Source organism: Stegostoma tigrinum, chromosome 13 (genome assembly GCF_030684315.1).
Source record: "Stegostoma tigrinum isolate sSteTig4 chromosome 13, sSteTig4.hap1, whole genome shotgun sequence".
In the NCBI taxonomy this organism is placed as follows: Eukaryota; Metazoa; Chordata; class Chondrichthyes; order Orectolobiformes; family Stegostomatidae; genus Stegostoma; species Stegostoma tigrinum.
In genome coordinates, this window is record NC_081366.1 from 16,127,418 (window position 1) to 16,144,903 (window position 17,486).

Here is a 17,486-nt window from a genome sequence, read left to right on the forward strand (position 1 = left end):
CAAGACAATAGAAGACACACTCAATGTAAACACAGGAGTTTAAATAGTATCAGAGATAATGGGAACTGCAGATGCTGGAGATTCCAAGATAATAAAATGTGAGGCTGGATGAACACAGCAGGCCAAGCAGCATCTCAGGAGCACAAAAGCTGACGTTTCGGGCCTAGACCCTTCATCAGAGAGGGGGATGGGGGGAGGGAACTGGAATAAATAGGGAGAGAGGGGGAGGCGGACCGAAGATGGAGAGTAAAGAAGATAGGTGGAGAGAGATAATGGGAACTGCAGATGCTGGAGATTCCAAGATAATAAAATGTGAGGCTGGATGAACACAGCAGGCCAAGCAGCATCTCAGGAGCACAAAAGCTGACGTTTCGGGCCTAGACCCTTCATCATCTCTGATGAAGGGTCTAGGCCCGAAACGTCAGCTTTTGTGCTCCTGAGATGCTGCTTGGCCTGCTGTGTTCATCCAGCCTCACATTTTATTATCTTATAGGTGGAGAGAGTGTAGGTGGGGAGGTAGGGAGGGGATAGGTCAGTCCAGGGAAGACAGACAGGTCAAGGAGGTGGGATGAGGTTAGTAGGTAGCTGGGGGTGCGGCTTGGGGTGGGAGGAAGGGATGGGTGAGAGGAAGAACCGGTTAGGGAGGCAGAGACAGGTTGGACTGGTTTTGGGATGCAGTGGGTGGGGGGGAAGAGCTGGGCTGGTTGTGTGGTGCAGTGGGGGGAGGGGATGAACTGGGCTGGTTTAGGGATGCAGTAGGGGAAGGGGAGATTTTGAAACTGGTGAAGTCCACATTGATACCATATGGCTGCAGGGTTCCCAGGCGGAATATGTTTCCGCTTTGCAGAACACCTCCGCTCAGTTCGCAACAAACAACTGCACCTCCCAGTCGCAAACCATTTCCACTCCCCCTCCCATTCTCTTGATGACATGTCCATCATGGGCCTCCTGCACTGCCACAATGATGCCACCCGAAGGTTGCAGGAACAGCAACTCATATTCCGCCTGGGAACCCTGCAGCCATATGGTATCAATGTGGACTTCACCAGTTTCAAAATCTCCCCTTCCCCTACTGCATCCCTAAACCAGCCCAGTTCATCCCCTCCCCCCACTGCACCACACAACCAGCCCAGCTCTTCCCCCCCACCCACTGCATCCCAAAACCAGTCCAACCTGTCTCTGCCTCCCTAACCGGTTCTTCCTCTCACCCATCCCCTCCTCCCACCCCAAGCCGCACCCCCAGCTACCTACTAACCTCATCCCACCTCCTTGACCTGTCCGTCTTCCCTGGACTGACCTATCCCCTCCCTACCTCCCCACCTATACTCTCTCCACCTATCTTCTTTACTCTTCATCTTCGGTCCGCCTCCCCCTCTCTCCCTATTTATTCCAGTTCCCTCCCCCCATCCCCCTCTCTGATGAAGGGTCTAGGCCCGAAACGTCAGCTTTTGTGCTCCTGAGATGCTGCTTGGCCTGCTGTGTTCATCCAGCCTCACATTTTATTATCTTAAACACAGGAGTTAATGAGTAGTATTCCAGTCAACTGCACTACTTTGCCTGGATGGTGTTGAGTTGCTTACACAATCCAGTAGAGATCATTCCATCACAATTGTGCCCCTGAGATGCTGCTTGGCCTGCTGTGTTCATCCAGCTTCACACTTTGTTATCTTGGATTCTCCAGCATCTGCAGTTCCCATTACCACGAGATCGTTCCATCACATTCTGGATTTACACCTTGTAAGTGGTGAAAAGATTTTGAAGGCTTAGTCATTGTAAACTCATTCCTGTAGTATTATGCTCATGGCCTAAATACATTTCTGATCATTCATGGCTCCTTTTGTGATGTTGGCGGATTCAATTATTACAAATTCAAAAGAAAATGTTAGACTGTATATTGCTGGGACCCTTATTGCCTGCTACTTGTGAGGCAGAAATAATACTTGCCATTAATTAGCTCACGCCTGGATGTTGTGCAAGTCTTGCTTCATGAAGGCATTGACTACTTCAACATCTGAGGATCTGTGAATGGATCTGCGAAATCATTAATAGACATTCCCACCTCTGACCTTCTTGATGGAGTTTTATCTAATCTTGGATACAAGCCTGAAGACCTCTTGGGATTTTGTTGATTGGTCTAATAGTAGGTGGCATGCGTGTAAGGTGAGAGAGGAAAATGTTAAAGAAGGTGTGAGGGGCAAGTCTTTTGCACAGAGAGTGGTAGGAGTCTGGAACATGTTGCTAGGGTGGTGGTGTAGGTGGATACAATAGAGACATTGAAGGGACTTTTAGATAAGCACATGAATATTGGAAGAATATGGACGAAGGGCAAGTGTCACGTTCGGCACAACATCATGGGTTGGAAGAGCCCATTCCTGTGCTGTACTGTTCTATGTTCTATGGTCTCCAGCAAATAATAATTAACTTATTAAAGAATTGCTCTGATTAAAATAGTTTTCACTATGATCTTGACTCTTTCTTCACCTTCAAATTATAGACAAATTCCTCAACATCTAATCAAACAGCAAATGTGTTCATGCAAGTCTGAACCATCTGTTTGGTAAGTCAGTGCTAAGTAATTGCATCATTTGAACTTAAATGTTATATTATTATGCAGAAAGAGTAGGGATCGGCAAGAATTGGATAATACTTTAAATGAACTGACAGTGGTTTGATGAGATGAATGTGTTTGTTGTATAGTATGGATCCTTAATTTTAAGTACGACTATATATTGTCACTGAGCAGTAAAGGTGAAATTAGAAAAGTATTTTGATACAGGGTTTTTAGTGCATGAATTGTGTTACTGCAGCAGCAGAGATCATTCCTATCTTCTAAGGAAATGGGTGAAGAGATAGAATCATAAAACTTTACAGCATGACAAAGGACATTTGACCCAATGTGTCTGTACTGGCTCTCAAATAAGCTACCCAACTAGCCCCTCTTGCCAGTCTTCTAAATTCATTACATCCAAATATCTGTCCAGCTCTCTTTTCAAAACTCCTATGTAATCCACCTCCATTACTGTCCTAGACAATGCCTTCTGAACCTGAACAACCCTCTGAGTAAACAAGCTTCTCTTCATCTCACTCCAAACGCTCTTGATGATGCTCTTGAAATTGTGAACTTTAGTTATTGACATTACCAACCCTTGGAAACAGAATATCATCTGTACCCTGTGAAAAATGTTTCATAATTTTAAACAAGTCGATAAGGCCACCTCTTAATCTTCTCTGCCCCAAGGGCAATAAGCTCAATTTTTTAAATTTTCCCCGTATCTAAAATCCTTCACTCGTGGTAATCATTCTAGAATATCTGCTTTGAACTTTCTCCAGGGTTTTAACATCCTTCCTTAAATAAGGTGACCAGAACAAAACACAACTCTTCAAATTGTTGTCCGATCAATGATTTGTAGAAATCGCTTTTCGCTTTTATATTCTTTGCTTTTATACTCTATGCCCACATTATGAACCCAAGGATCCTGTAAGCCTTCTTAACAACTGTTTCAACTTGCTCCTACCATAATGCTTACTTCACATTTTGCTGCATTGAAACTCATCTGCCATGTGTCTGCCCACTTGGCCAATTTGTGAATATCTCTCTGGTCCACTAGTGTCATCCTCACAATTCACCATTCTCCCTGTAATTAATATCATTTGCAAATTTAGAGATTTTGCCCTTAAAACCCATCTCCAAGTCATTTATATAAATCAGTAAAAAGAAAGGTTCCAACATTATTCTTCGGAGAACACCACTTTCAACTCACCTCCAGTCTGAGAAAGGCCCATCAATGGCTAACCTCTGTTCCCTATCTTTTAGCCAAATTCAATGTTAAGTATTCAGTCATATTCTGTCTTGAGCCACATTTCTGTCTGTGCCATATCCCCCTTGAGCTATTTCTGCCTCCAATTTTGCTCGCTACAAAATTTAATCCTGCCCTTATCTCTTTATTTTCATTTTGGAAGGCGACCATTTCTTTGTTCACTGTCAACACTCAAGCCTTCCCTCACTATTTTTTCCCTGTTCCCCATCTTCTCTCTTATGCCCTCTCTGGCACCTCCAAAACTAGGCCCATAAGTCAACTCAAGCCCCTGCCTTTCAACTTTAAGTCTACCGCACACAACTACTCACTCTCTCAGCCGGGAGATTAGTTCCATTTCTGCTCAGATAAAGCCCATCTCTACAGATATTTGAATGAAAAGATGGAAAAGAATTCGTGCAAGAGAGGTCAGCAGGTTTTAGCTTGATTGTTCAAGTAAAGAGCTGTAAGACACAGTAACCCTCAACTATAGTGAAAAGTACTTGATTCTATTTGACCAAATCATCGTAGAGAGCTTCATGAATAGAATCGCAACATGAATGGAATGGAGTTCTAATATTGTGCATTTCAAAAACTAACGAGCTAATGACTCTTTTGGCAGTGTTTCAACTTTTTATTATTGGTAAATTGGTGAAGAAAGTTGCATACAAGTTACTATAAATCCCTTTCTATGTTCCATGCAAACTTTAAGGTGTAATTCAAACATTATTCCTTCCAGAATACATCAGTAAATTAAGAGAAAATTACAATTTTACAGCAACAGTTTAAATCATTCTAAACTAAACAGAATTGCATGTGAGAAAAGAATATTAAACATGTGGATAGTTGGTTTACTTTGCAATTTATTGTTGTGCATTAAAATCATTATCCATCAATGTTAAAGTAGACATAAGTACAGCCAACTTGCTTCCCGTGGCTCTTCAAAATAATTGTTGCTGAGTAATAGCCTTTCAACAAAAAGGACGAGATACGTGGTCGTGAAATATAATAACTTTGTTTTGGGGATTTAAAATAACCCTGAAATGCAAATGTTCAGAGTTAGTACAAATTATTTTTTCTGTTTTTGTGTAATGCACGCAGTCACAAATTTCAACATTGGAAAGACTTAGTTTTAGTTGTTTTAGTCACCGATGATAATAATACAAAATCTATACATTTGACTGCCTAAACTCTAAAATAAGGAACATACTTGCCCAGGTTTAACATTTATTTGTCCATGTATTATGCGTTTTGTGCTTTTATTATTGTGTAGAAAACTTCATGTAAACCACTTGAGAAACATTGACAAGATATGTATTAAAAATACATATTTGCATTTATATAGCACCTTGATAACATTAGTACGATCCCCCAAAGCACTTTACAGCCTTTTGAAGAGGTTTTGAAGTACAGTCACAATTCTACTGTAAGAAGCAGAGCAGTCAAGCTGTATACTGTAAACACCCATAATCAGCAATGTAAAAATAATCAGGAAATTTGTTTTAATATGATGCTTAAGGAACAAATGAGTGTGCAGACAGGGTCTCAATTTAACAGTTTATCTGAAAAGACTATATGCCTAACGATGCAATATTTCCTCAAGGTTAACAAAAACTGGATAAATCTTTGACAAATCTCAACATTGGGACTCAGTGTACCTAGTAATAAGCCATAATTGACATACATGCTTTAAGCAGGAAGAGGCAGGTTGTGAAAAACAGGCTAGAGTTGTAATCATGGCGATTGCAAATCTCTCTTGTCTTCCTCCAGTTATGAACTTTTACAAAGACTGATATAGTGTGGTTGATTCACAGTCACAACATAGTTGAGGTACGAATCTCTGACACATTAAAATATTTGCCAAGATTTAGTGAAGTTCTAGCTAGTCTTGACAATTTCCACTTCGGCTTGGGTGTTGGCACATACGTACGTAAGAGCCAGCATTACCTCATATTCTTATTGTTTGCCTTTATCTTGCCTTAACAGATAAGATAATCATGTAGGGAAAAATAGTAATGATGAATTAAACACATATCTTTAGTTTTATTCTCCAGTTCTACTATCAGTATAGAAAGGAGACATTTAAACAGAATTGTTGTGAGAATAATCCCAATTATTCTGTTGTGTTTGCTTTGCGACAACATTTCATTCAGACAATTACGCCTTAACTGTGCCAGTCAATGCATTTATTTCCTAGACATGCTCTGTGGCCCAGGTTCCATCAAAATGTGATTGAAATTGTGTGCTGGTGTAATAGATGTGGTCCCAGTTTTGTGTAAGCTGTAAAGTTCATGATACAAATAATACCAACTGATGAAAACATTACGATATATATCTGCCTCTTTGCCATGGCTCCACACTTGATGTATAGTGACACCCCTACAAACTCTATAAATGATTGTCTCACTGAGATGAAGAAAGATGCCTGTAGTTCCTTGTAGACAATGCATATTACCAAATGCCATTGGAATGTGAGACTGGAGCCAACACATTGCAAATCCACCACAAGCCAGCTTTACTGGGGTTTAATTGCTGCTAGCGCAGGTTGCACTGCACTGCCCTGGAATTTCCAGACAGTACTTCAGTTCATCCTCTGAGGTTCCCACTCATCTTCTGCCACACTGGTGTTGCTATGTCATACAACTCTAATGGAACTCTTCCCAACGTTTAAAGTGTCTTTTTACTTTATAGGCGTGAGAAACTGTAGATAGCCCAGAGCCATGAAATGGATTAAGTGGGCTTTACCTTAAATTCTCTTTTTTAAATGCTTTTTTTCTTTACTATGCTATCATGGAAGGAATGTTATTCTGAAGTTTTATTTCTTTATTTTTCTAATTTATTATTATGATTTTGTACTCTTGGAGATCTGTAATGCTGGACTTTTTATTTCTTTATTTTTCTATTTCTTTTCTGTAAGAATTTGTACTCAAGAATGTGTGCCTAGGTACCTTTATGCCTAAGATAGTGCCATAAGTGGCTACTTGTAAACCTTTTCCTGTACTCATGTGAGTACATGTCAGAATAAAGCTAATTCAATTCAATTCAACTAGTTTGGAATTAAATAATTCAATTTGTACGTGTCACTTACTGGAACTGTATGGAATACCAAATAAATTTTACCTTGTGTCAATTAATAGCCTGTAAATAGTCTAGGCAATTCATTGATGATTGCTAAGTACTATTATAGTCACTTTAACTAGAATAGAATGCAGTCTGCGATCCCCCTGGTGAATTGTCTTTGCTATATTTTGTAACTTTCAGACAATAATCTTCCCATTGCTTTGGTGCCTGTCTCTGCTGTGTAGGAGTAGGAGTTACAATACTCCTGGTTTGATGTAGAAATTACTGCAGGACAATTTCTTATTCACTGGCTATTTCATTATGAGTGGTTATATTCACCGAGCAATACAAAATTCTCTTGCAATTTAATTTATGGGGATGAGGACCTGGAACTGTCTAGCAGTATTGAGAGTGTACCTGTGGCAAATAGACTACAGCTGTTCAAGAAGACAGCTTACTACCAGCCTGTCAAGTACAGGCAGTGGCAGGGAATAAATGATCTCACGGCCAGCAATGTCCACGTCCCACGAGTGACTTAGGAAAACATGGGGAATTGGGGTAGATAATGAGCAACAATAAGTTGGATTTATAAAGAACCTTTAACATAGGAAAAAAGCATTACAATGTGGTGTATTCTATATGCACAAGATGCAGTTTGCTGGCGAATTCACAATAACATAACCAAAACATAATTAAAATAAAACAGTGAAAGGAATTTATTCAATGTTTTGAACAGCTGTTTGAGTGGCTACAGTGGATAGGGAGAAGGTCTTGTAGCAAAAATGTAATATTAACGCCTCTGAGCCAGAAGCTCAGTTCAAGTCCCAATCTGAAACTTGATGGCTGTGGAAAGTACGTTTATAACACAGTTGAATATCTACCTGTAAATTCTTGAAATGCATGACAATAAGAGGCCATAAGAACAGAAGATACTTCTGGTCAATCATGTTTTGAATGTCTCTATCCCTCTAACCATCACTGTTCATTGGTAAAATACATTGGAAAAATTTTTGAATAAGGGTCCTGACCCGAAATGTCAATTTTCCTACTACTCCCATGCCGCCTGGCCTGCTGTGTTCCTCCAGCTCCACACTGTGATCTCTGACTCCAGAATCAGAAGTTCTTGCTACCTATAGTAAAATATATGTTGTTACAGTAACCTGGACGTCTTGGGGGATTAGTTGGTTGGGTGGCTGGTGTGGACCAGATTGGTTCCCTTAGATTTCCCATTCTAATTCGGATGAATTCAGGACCTGTCTCCTTGTCTGACTCATGGTAGAGGTTATGAAACTCTTGGCTGGAGTGGCTTTTGGCGAAGAACTGAAGAATGTATCAGGCAGGGATATTACTTTTATGGTGACAGGGCCTCATGAAAGAAAATGAGTAAACGAATACATAAGCCAATAGACAATTAGTCTAATTGGAAAGCTATCATGTTTTAAGCATCTGTTAGCGGTTCATAAATATTTAGAATGACAAATAAGTTTATTATACTACAGCCAGCTCCCTTAGGATTAATTTTATTCACCTGGTGTTTGTATTTGTAACATATTTAGCTGTAAAGAAGGCAACGCACTTGTATAATGGTTATAATTTATATATAAAATAGTAACAGTTTCAATGAAAGATCTTCAACCAGAAATGCTAACTATATTTTTCTCTTGATCAATACTGCCATGCCTGTTCAGTTCAAGCATTTTCTGTTCTAATTTCAAAAGTCAAACAGTTGCAGAGTTTTGAACTTGTAATGGTGCGGTTGTATATTTGTTTAGCCAATAACCACTGCTGGATGTCTCCTAATTATAATAAGCATTTATTAAAAATGAATGAATCAGGTTCTCAAGAATGAATTAATCTTAGCAACCTGTACTATGTCCTATACTGAGATGAAGTGTATTACAATTAGGATATTTGAATAAATAAAGATCATGATCCTTGCGTAATGCAAGTGGAGATATCAAACTTACACTGCTGAAAGAACACGATGAATCACGACCAAACAGTTCACATATGTCAAAATTACACGGAAATGCATCAAAGCAGGGAATTTTCCACCAGAATAGAAACTTCTTGTACAGTGTTACTTCGGCCTAAAATATTCAAAAATGAAAATAGCAGAGGTTATTTTTCAAAACACTACACTTTGAAAAGATGAAGGCTGAAGTGACATCTTAGATTCCCATTGTGTTCCTGATAATCAGTAATGGCTATTAGAAATCTGAATATTCCAGTGTAAGGGTGGACATTCAGACCGTAGTACACATGCTAGCTCTACACTGGAGCAATGTACTCTGTAATTTTTCTATATCTTTTAGTAGTTTTATAATTCAGCTGTTTAACTACTTAGATTTAAATATTGTAATATATTGAACTTTCATAATCACTTGTGGCAGTACACTTCATATCCAGAATTCACATTAACTGTAACCGTTTCTTCTGCCTTCCTCTCTTTATGACTCTCATTACTGATTCACTTACCTGACGAAATGTAATCTTTCACCATTTGCTCTTAGTGGGTCTCTTTTTAGTTCTACATTTGGTCTTTGAATTTTAGCTGGCTTATAAAGAAGTCTCCACTTCTTATGCCTTTGAAAGCAAGTAGGTTTACAGCCAAAGAACAAGGTGAAGAAGGGCCCAAGTGGCTCACACATACCAAAATGATGCTTTAATAAAATTTAACGGCGGGAAATTTTCCACTAATGGAGCACTCAGAGGAACAAAAAGACAACTATTCCTTTAATTGATTTTCCCTCTATATTATGCCTCGAAGTGTAATAGGAATTTTTTTCAGGTTTCAGGGAAATAGAGTATGACCTGTTTTAATTTGAAAATTTTAAATTAGTTTTGAAAGTTGGGAATGGTGTAGATAGGCGTTGTGCTTTTTTAGTCAGTGCACTTTTGATGGGCCAAAAGGCCTCCTGTATACTGTACAATTCTATGACTCTAAAGAACAATAAATTAAATTTGATTAGCTATTTAGAAAACACATAATACAAAATGCTGCAACATAATGCTAAATTATTCTTTTATACAGTATCTTACTCTGAATTTTTAATATATATTTTGATCAGAATAAGAACTGATGCAGGCCTCCTAAAAAATTCCTAGAGGACACTAAATTGATTGTCGGTCCCACGCAGTTCAATTTGTCAATTCGTAATGAAAGTATTTTTTGATTTTCCGAAATCCTATTTACTTTCATACAACTGCCAGTCATATCACAAACCTGTACTTGCTCAAAAAAAGTCTTTGTTCTCCTTTTTGTGATTATCTTACTCATGGTTTAACTGATTTAGAGTGTAATGTTTAATGTTAGGAATTTAGGTTTAATAGTGGAAAACAGTTTGACTACAATTGAGGCATCTTGAAGTCTGGTGTATTAAAATATTTGGGGTCATATTCCATTTAGAGGTAAACAACTAAAAAGGTAGGATCAGAAATGACAAGTCAGCTTACTGTGATAACAAGGTGTAGAGCTGGATGAACACAGCAGGCCAAGCAGCATCAGAGGAGTAGGAAAGCTGATGATTCAGGCCCAGACCCTTCTTCAGAAAGGTCAGCTCAGTCAGCTTACTGTACTGAGATGTGATATCTATATTGCTTGCAGTAATGACATATCAGGAATGACATGCAGTAACGACATGTCAAGGTAGTCTACTTTGTGAGTTAAAGCTACATGAGTAGAATTCATTTATTCAACTCTGAAAGGCTGTAAAATCCATTAAATTAATAGAATCACAGAAGAAATTGTAAATGGGAGATATTTAACCTCAAAGTCAAGTCGAAGATAGCTCAGAGAATGGTATGGAGATAGCTTGGAAATGGAGATAGGTGGAGCTTAATAAGGTACACTGGTTTTAAATTAAGCATGAGCTTGCTAGGAGATGTATTAGTTACAGTTCGGAGCTGGGAAGGGATTGATGCAGAAGAAGCGCCTCCAGGCAACACTAGCGTTGCAGTTACGAGACTCCAAACACACAGGCCTCAGGAGAAATTCGGAGACTAGTGGCTCCATGCTGTGGACAAAGGTCAGGGAGCCATTGCTTCTTCAGTGCAGATGAACATGGGTAAAGGAAGCCCACTAGCAATATTTGCTTGATGGAACTGGGAAAGATTAGAGCTTTGACAAATTCAGTGGCAGCGCAATGAAACTGGCTGTTTGATAAAAGGTGAAAATGTTTTGGGAGCTAGATGCTTGGGAGCAGTCTCAGTCATCACGGGGAACTTGGTTTGGGAGAAGGGATTGAGAATGCGAGTATTTGTTGATGCAGGCTGACTTGGAAGGATGACAAGGTTTAGATCTTTGAAAGCAAAGAATTGGAATCCTTTGCAAATGAGACAGAATTATAATGAGAAAAGGTGACATCCAGTGTCAATCATGTCTGTGTAGGATTTGCCTTTACTGCATCAGCAACTCAGGGTGCATTCTGTGGAGTGTTAGAATGTTAAAACATCCAGAATGTCAGTGTCTAAGTTTTAAATAAACAGTGTGCATAGTTTAGAATCATATTCTTTTGTTCAGTGTGCTTATTTAGTGATATTCTTTATGATAGTTTTGTTCAAATTTGTATAATAAGATTAATTTTTGGCATTTCAATTCAATTCAATTTTGGAATTCTGCCACTTATTTTCTTACCTGTGGTTGCTCCATGCATTTTATTCTTTAAAGATTATGGGCTGTCAAGTCAGATCGTAACAAAGATCTGATTCCCACTTCCTACAGACTAATGGGGTGGCCGCAAGTATGCGATCCCCTGCTCCCAATTCCTCAGCCTCCACTGAATCTGCTCCCAAGATGGACGTTCCACTCCCACACATCCCAGATGTCCTCCTACTTCAAGGACCACAACAATCCCCCTCTGGTGACTGAAAATGCCCCAACTACAACTCTTGCATTTTCACACCTCTGCACGCACATACACACTCCCCCCCAACAAACATAAAGACAGAATGCCCCTTGTCCTCACATATCGACACACCAACATCCACATCCAACATATCGTCCTCTGCCACTTCCACCAACTACAATCCAACCCCACAACTAAAGGTATATTTCCCTCCCCAACCCTACCTGCCCTTTGTAGGAACCCCTCTTTCCGCGAATCCCTTATCCGCTCCACATTCCCCACTAATCCCACCACCCTGGCATTGTTCCCGGCAACCGCAGGAAGTGCTACATCTGTGACTACGCCTTCCATTCAAGGCACAAGACAAACCTTCCACTTTAGTTAGGGGTTCATCTGCACATCCATCAACGTGTTCTGCTGCCTCCTCAACATTGGTGACACCTAGTGGAAGCTCTGATACCGTTTTGTGGATCATCTGTGTTCTGTTCGCGACAAATAACAAGACCTGCCAGTCATGAACCGTTTTAACTCTCCCTTCCACTCCCTGGGTGATACCCCCTCTGGTGTCACAATGATGCCACCTGCAAACTGGAGGAGCAGCACCTCATATTCCCCATTGTGAGCCTACAGCCCAATGGTCTTAACGTGGATTTTATCAGTTTCAAAATCTCTCCGCCCCACCTCATCCCATGACCAACCCTCCTTCTCATTCCCGCCTCCTTGGCCTGACACAACCTGACTATCTTCTCTCCCATCTATCTGCCCTTCCCACCTCACTGACCAATCCCCACCACTCCCTACCTGCACTCAACTATCACCATCCCACCTCCCTTCCCTAGTCGCACCTCACCTCTCTATTTATTTCGGACATCCGTCTCCACTCCCCATTTCTGAAGAAGGGTCCTGACCTGAACCATCAACTCTCCTGCTCCTCTGATGCTGCCTGGCCTGTTGTGTTCCTCCAGCTCCACACTGTGTTATCTCTGACTCCACAATCTGCAGTTCTTACTATCTCTCAAAAATCTGATTAGTGCTGTTTTCTCTTAACTGGGATCATAATACACGTAAACTGAGAGCTTCATGAATAATAAAGGAATATTTACAATTATACAATGCCTTTCATAACTTAGGAATACTGCAAAATGGTTAACATTTGATGGTTGACAATAATGGTTGACTACAAAATACTTTTTAGGGTAGTCATTGTTGCAAATGTTGGCAGCAGGTCAGCAAATTTGCATTCAGAATTGTCCAAAACAATGTGATATCAATGCAATAGGTATTTTTGTGATGTTAATTGAGGGCTAAATAAAGTTGAGGAACATTTCGTAGAGCTAGATGAACACAGCAGGCCAAGCAGCATCAGAGGAGCAGGAAAGCTGACATTTTGGGCCTAGACCCTTGCTCATTTTTCTGAAGAAGGGTCTCCGCCTGAAACATCAGCTTTCCTGCTCCTCTGATGCTGCTTGGTCTGCTGGGTTCTTCCAACTCTACAGCTTGTCTCTCATATTCTCCAGCATCTGCAGTTCCTACCATCTCGTGAGGAACATTTCTTTGCTTTTCTTTGAAAGAATGCTGTGGGATCTTTTACATCCACCAATTTAACACTTCATCTAAAAAATGGCACCTTCAATGTAGTTTTGGCTCAGTACTGCATTGGAGTGTCAGATTAGATTGCTATTTCCAGTCTCTTAGTTGGGAATTGGGCCAAGCATTTGACTAAGAGGTGTGTCACCAAGTGGATGTGGAATGAGACAGTGGAAATTTTAGGTAATAGAGTCTGGTTTGATTTCAATTTGTAAATAACACTTTCTTTAAAGTGTGGGAAGACCTAGATGAAGAACCAAGGGCAGTAGCACAGAAAATCACCAAGAGGAAGTGTTATAAGCAAAAAGAGAAGACAAGCTAGGAAGTGATGAGGTGATGTAAAGTTTTTGTTTTAAATTGTACAAATAAAACATAAGGGAGTGATTATAAGAAAGGGGCAAGTAGGCAGTTGGAATAAAAGGAGATGTAACAAAAGGTTTACACTCTTCCGTTCAATAGCCATCTCAGAAAAAAAAACTTCAGGACTGAGCTATTTGTTTGAGATGCTACAGTTGTGCTAACAATAACAATCCAAAATGATCCATGCATTGGAATGTAGAATACTTAAGTCTGTTATCCAGTGATGTAAAAGAATCCCAGCGCTGCTTATCTGACAGTAAGTACAATTATTACAATATCTGCATCATAAATATGACATATAGTGACATCAGATGTGCCAATATGGATAAGATGAATATTCACTCACTGTTATTGATGAGACGCTCTGACTCACATAGGCTGTTCCTTCATAGGAGGCATATCCAGGCAGTTTAAGAGGGTCTGGTTCAAATGAGATTTGCTTGAATTTAATAGGGTCACTTGCACGACTGCAATCTTTCCAAGAAAAGCCATTTGACTAAAAAAAAATTATAAATTTGCACAGTTTAATGAATTCTGAAGCTAACTGATTAGAATGAAGATAGTACAGGAAAACAACTGAATCTTTTCTTAATATTTTACAAGCTTTTCACAGGGGAAAGAAATCAATAATTAAAATATGACAAACTAAACATTATTTTTACTGGCTGAGAGATTACACTGCTTGATCTTTAAATGTTTTGTATTTCATACATTGAATATAAGACCTTCAGACATCTTGTGGTAGGAGATATGACATTGACCCTATGTTATTTCCGTGGAGAAAAACATTCAGGATATTTATTCCAGAACACAGAGTACGAATTACAGTAAGAATAGAGGATAATTATATGCATTATAATAAATATAGAATATGTTAGACATTCATTTAGGTAGGAGGAGTTTACATGCTTTCTATACCAATAATTTTCATTGTATCTGTTCCAATCAGACTAAAATTTATTCTGGAAATACTAATTTTGATAAGTCCTGAGTAAAGTAAACGTTAATAGGAGCATAAAGGTTCTTGTTATTCAGGAACAAAAACAAAGTTGCTGTAACAGCTCAGCAGGTCTGGCAGCATCTGTGAAAGAGAAAACAGAGTTAATATTTCAGGTCCGGTGACATTTTGCTTTTGTTCCTGATTTACAGCATCCGCAGTTCTTTTGATTCTTGTTATTCAGTTGGCCTCATTGGCCTGCAAACACACATGAGAATTCTTGTGATTACTCTATGCATCAACTTCTTAACCATAATTGTGAAGATTTCCTTGTTCTCACTGAATACATCCATAATTTCTTCAGAAATGTCTAACACTTTAGAGATATTCGAATCTCAAGTAATGACCAATATGAGCCCTTAAAAATGAATTGGAAATGTTGAAGTTGAGGTTAATACTGCACTAGTTTGGAAATATTAAAGAAGTAATCTACTTGGTCAGGAATTTGATTATAGGATTTCCAACTAGTCGCATGTAACTAAGTGATAATGGCCACTCTGCAATAAATAAGGGGATTCAAAAGTATAACTATTATAAAACACTATATGGAAAAAATGGATACTTGTGGAATGGTCTTCCTTGAGGCAATTCATTGTGTTACAAGACATATCGTATACTGAAACATTTCAGTTTCATTCAGTATAAACAACCACAGAATATGGAATTCTTCTTCAGAACTCAGGCAGTGGTGTGGTGGGAATATCACTATAATGATGGTACGTTGAGCCAAGCTAATGCTCTGGGGAAAGGGTTTGAATGCCACCATGGCAGATGGTGAAATTTGAATTGTTAAAAATCTAGAAAGAAACACATGATCCAATGGTGACCATGTAACCACTGTCAATTGTTGCAAAACCCATCCATTTCACAAAAATGCTCAAGGGAAAATCTTTCTGCCCTGTCTGGTGAGTGAATCCAGAGCCACAGCAATGTGGTTCACTTGAAATGGCCTTAGCAATCTAGTTAGCTCAAGTGAACTATACCTCTGGCATCAATCTGTCTTCTTTAAGATTTACTGCACAGATATCTGAGTGGAGTTCCTGATATACTCACAGTGTAATGGCACTTTGCTAGAGAGGATCCAGCTCCTATTTGAAGCTAGGTTCCTTTGGAGAGTGTCACTTGTATTTGTAATCAGATGTGCGCGACCCACTATAAATTCTCTCCATTCAACTAAGTACTTCTTAATCTGATTGACTCATTTCCAAACAGATTCCCTTACTTTGGCAGAAATCTCAGACAAGATACTTACAGTTCTTATTTGGAAGAGCAAGCAAACGGCCAGCAAAATGACACCTGAGCAAACAGCCATCTCTTATTGCAATGCCGATCTTCATGCGCATAATAGAAAAGTTTGGTTTCCCAGTGTTGTTTTATACTTAGATGTAAAGAGGGTGTAACCAATAGCCATGAAGATTTGTGACTCCTGTTGAATATGTTGCAATCAGGGTCAATCCAATGAGTCAAATCAATATTTTCAACATAGCCATTCATTCTGCACCAGTTAAAAATTTCAATAAATAATTTCTTTATTACATGCTGCAATTGCATGCTAACTTTTTGTGTTTCATTGAGAACATCCAGTTACCTCTGCAATATGCTTTTTTTGGAGTCTATCTTCATTTAAGTTATGTCTGCCTTTTGATTCTTCCTATCAAACTGCATGGCCTCACACTTTCCTATTTTAAGCTCTATCTGCCAAGTTTTTTCTTAATCTATCTCTGTCTCCTTACAGATTCCTTGTGTCCTCATCACAACATGCCACTTTTTTATTCAGCAACAAATTTGGATACATTACAGTCTGTACCTTCCTCTAAGTTACTGATATAAGTAGGAAATAATTGAGGCCCTAGAACAGACCCTTGTGGCATTCCATTAGTTGTGAATCCAAGTTGAAAAAGACCCATTATTCCCAACTCTCTGTCTTCCCTACATTAAGAAATCCTTAATCTATGTTAATATTTTGGCTCTAATATTGTTAGTTTCTATCTAGTGTAAAAATCTTTTATGTGGCACCTTCTGGAAATCCAAATACACTGTACCTGCCAGTTTCCCTTTATCAACTCTGCTTGTTATATCTTCAAAGAGGTCCAGCAAATTTGTCAAACACGATTTCCCTTTCACAAAACTGTGTTGACTATTTTTGATTGCATTAAGATAGATGTTAGCTTAAATGACCTATAGTTTTCTTTATTATCTCGGATTCTCCAGCATCTGCAGTTCCCATTATCACTGATACGCATCTTCACCATTCCCCCAGACCTTCCACTAACTGAGGACGAACAGTCAGTCCTTAGTAAGGGGCTCACCTTTATCCCCCTACAACCACACATCAATGAATACCAGTCACGGTTGGACATAGAACAGTTTTTCTGCCGCCTTCGCCTCCACACCTACTTCTTCACCCGGGAACCTAACCCTCCCTCCGCTGACCCCTTCTCCCGCTTCCAACACAAGTCATCCTCCTGGACACCACCCCCAGGCCTCCTACCTTCCCTCGATCTCTTCATCTCAAACTGCTGTCGAGACATCAACCGCCTCAACCTCTCCACCCCTCTCACCCACTCCAACCTCTCCCATGCAGAACGGGCAGCCCTCCGCCCCTCTGCTCCAATCCCAACCTCACCATAAAACCCGCAGACAAGGGAGGCGCAGTGATAGTATGGCGCACTGACCTCTACATCGCCGAGGCCAAACGCCAACTCTCCGACACCACCTCCTACCGTCCCCTCGATCATGACCCCACACCCGAGCACCAAACCATCATCTCCAACACCATTCATGACCTCACTACCTCAGGGGACCTCCCAACCACAGCCTCCAACCTCATTGTTCCCCAAC

General features: G+C 39.7%; 1 protein-coding gene across 1 annotated transcript; it reads right to left on the reverse strand.

Annotated features, from left to right (window-relative positions):
• Positions 1-4,542: 4,542 nt before the first annotated feature.
• LOC125458139 (ganglioside GM2 activator-like) lies at positions 4,543-15,981 on the reverse strand. The gene is made up of 4 exons (XM_048543051.1): positions 15,898-15,981; positions 13,995-14,144; positions 8,822-8,944; positions 4,543-4,832 (listed from the first exon to the last, which is right to left on the reverse strand). Exons 1-4 carry the CDS (start codon positions 15,955-15,957, stop codon positions 4,680-4,682), a joined length of 486 nt encoding a protein of 161 aa, XP_048399008.1. The 5' UTR covers positions 15,958-15,981; the 3' UTR covers positions 4,543-4,679.
• Positions 15,982-17,486: the final 1,505 nt, after the last annotated feature.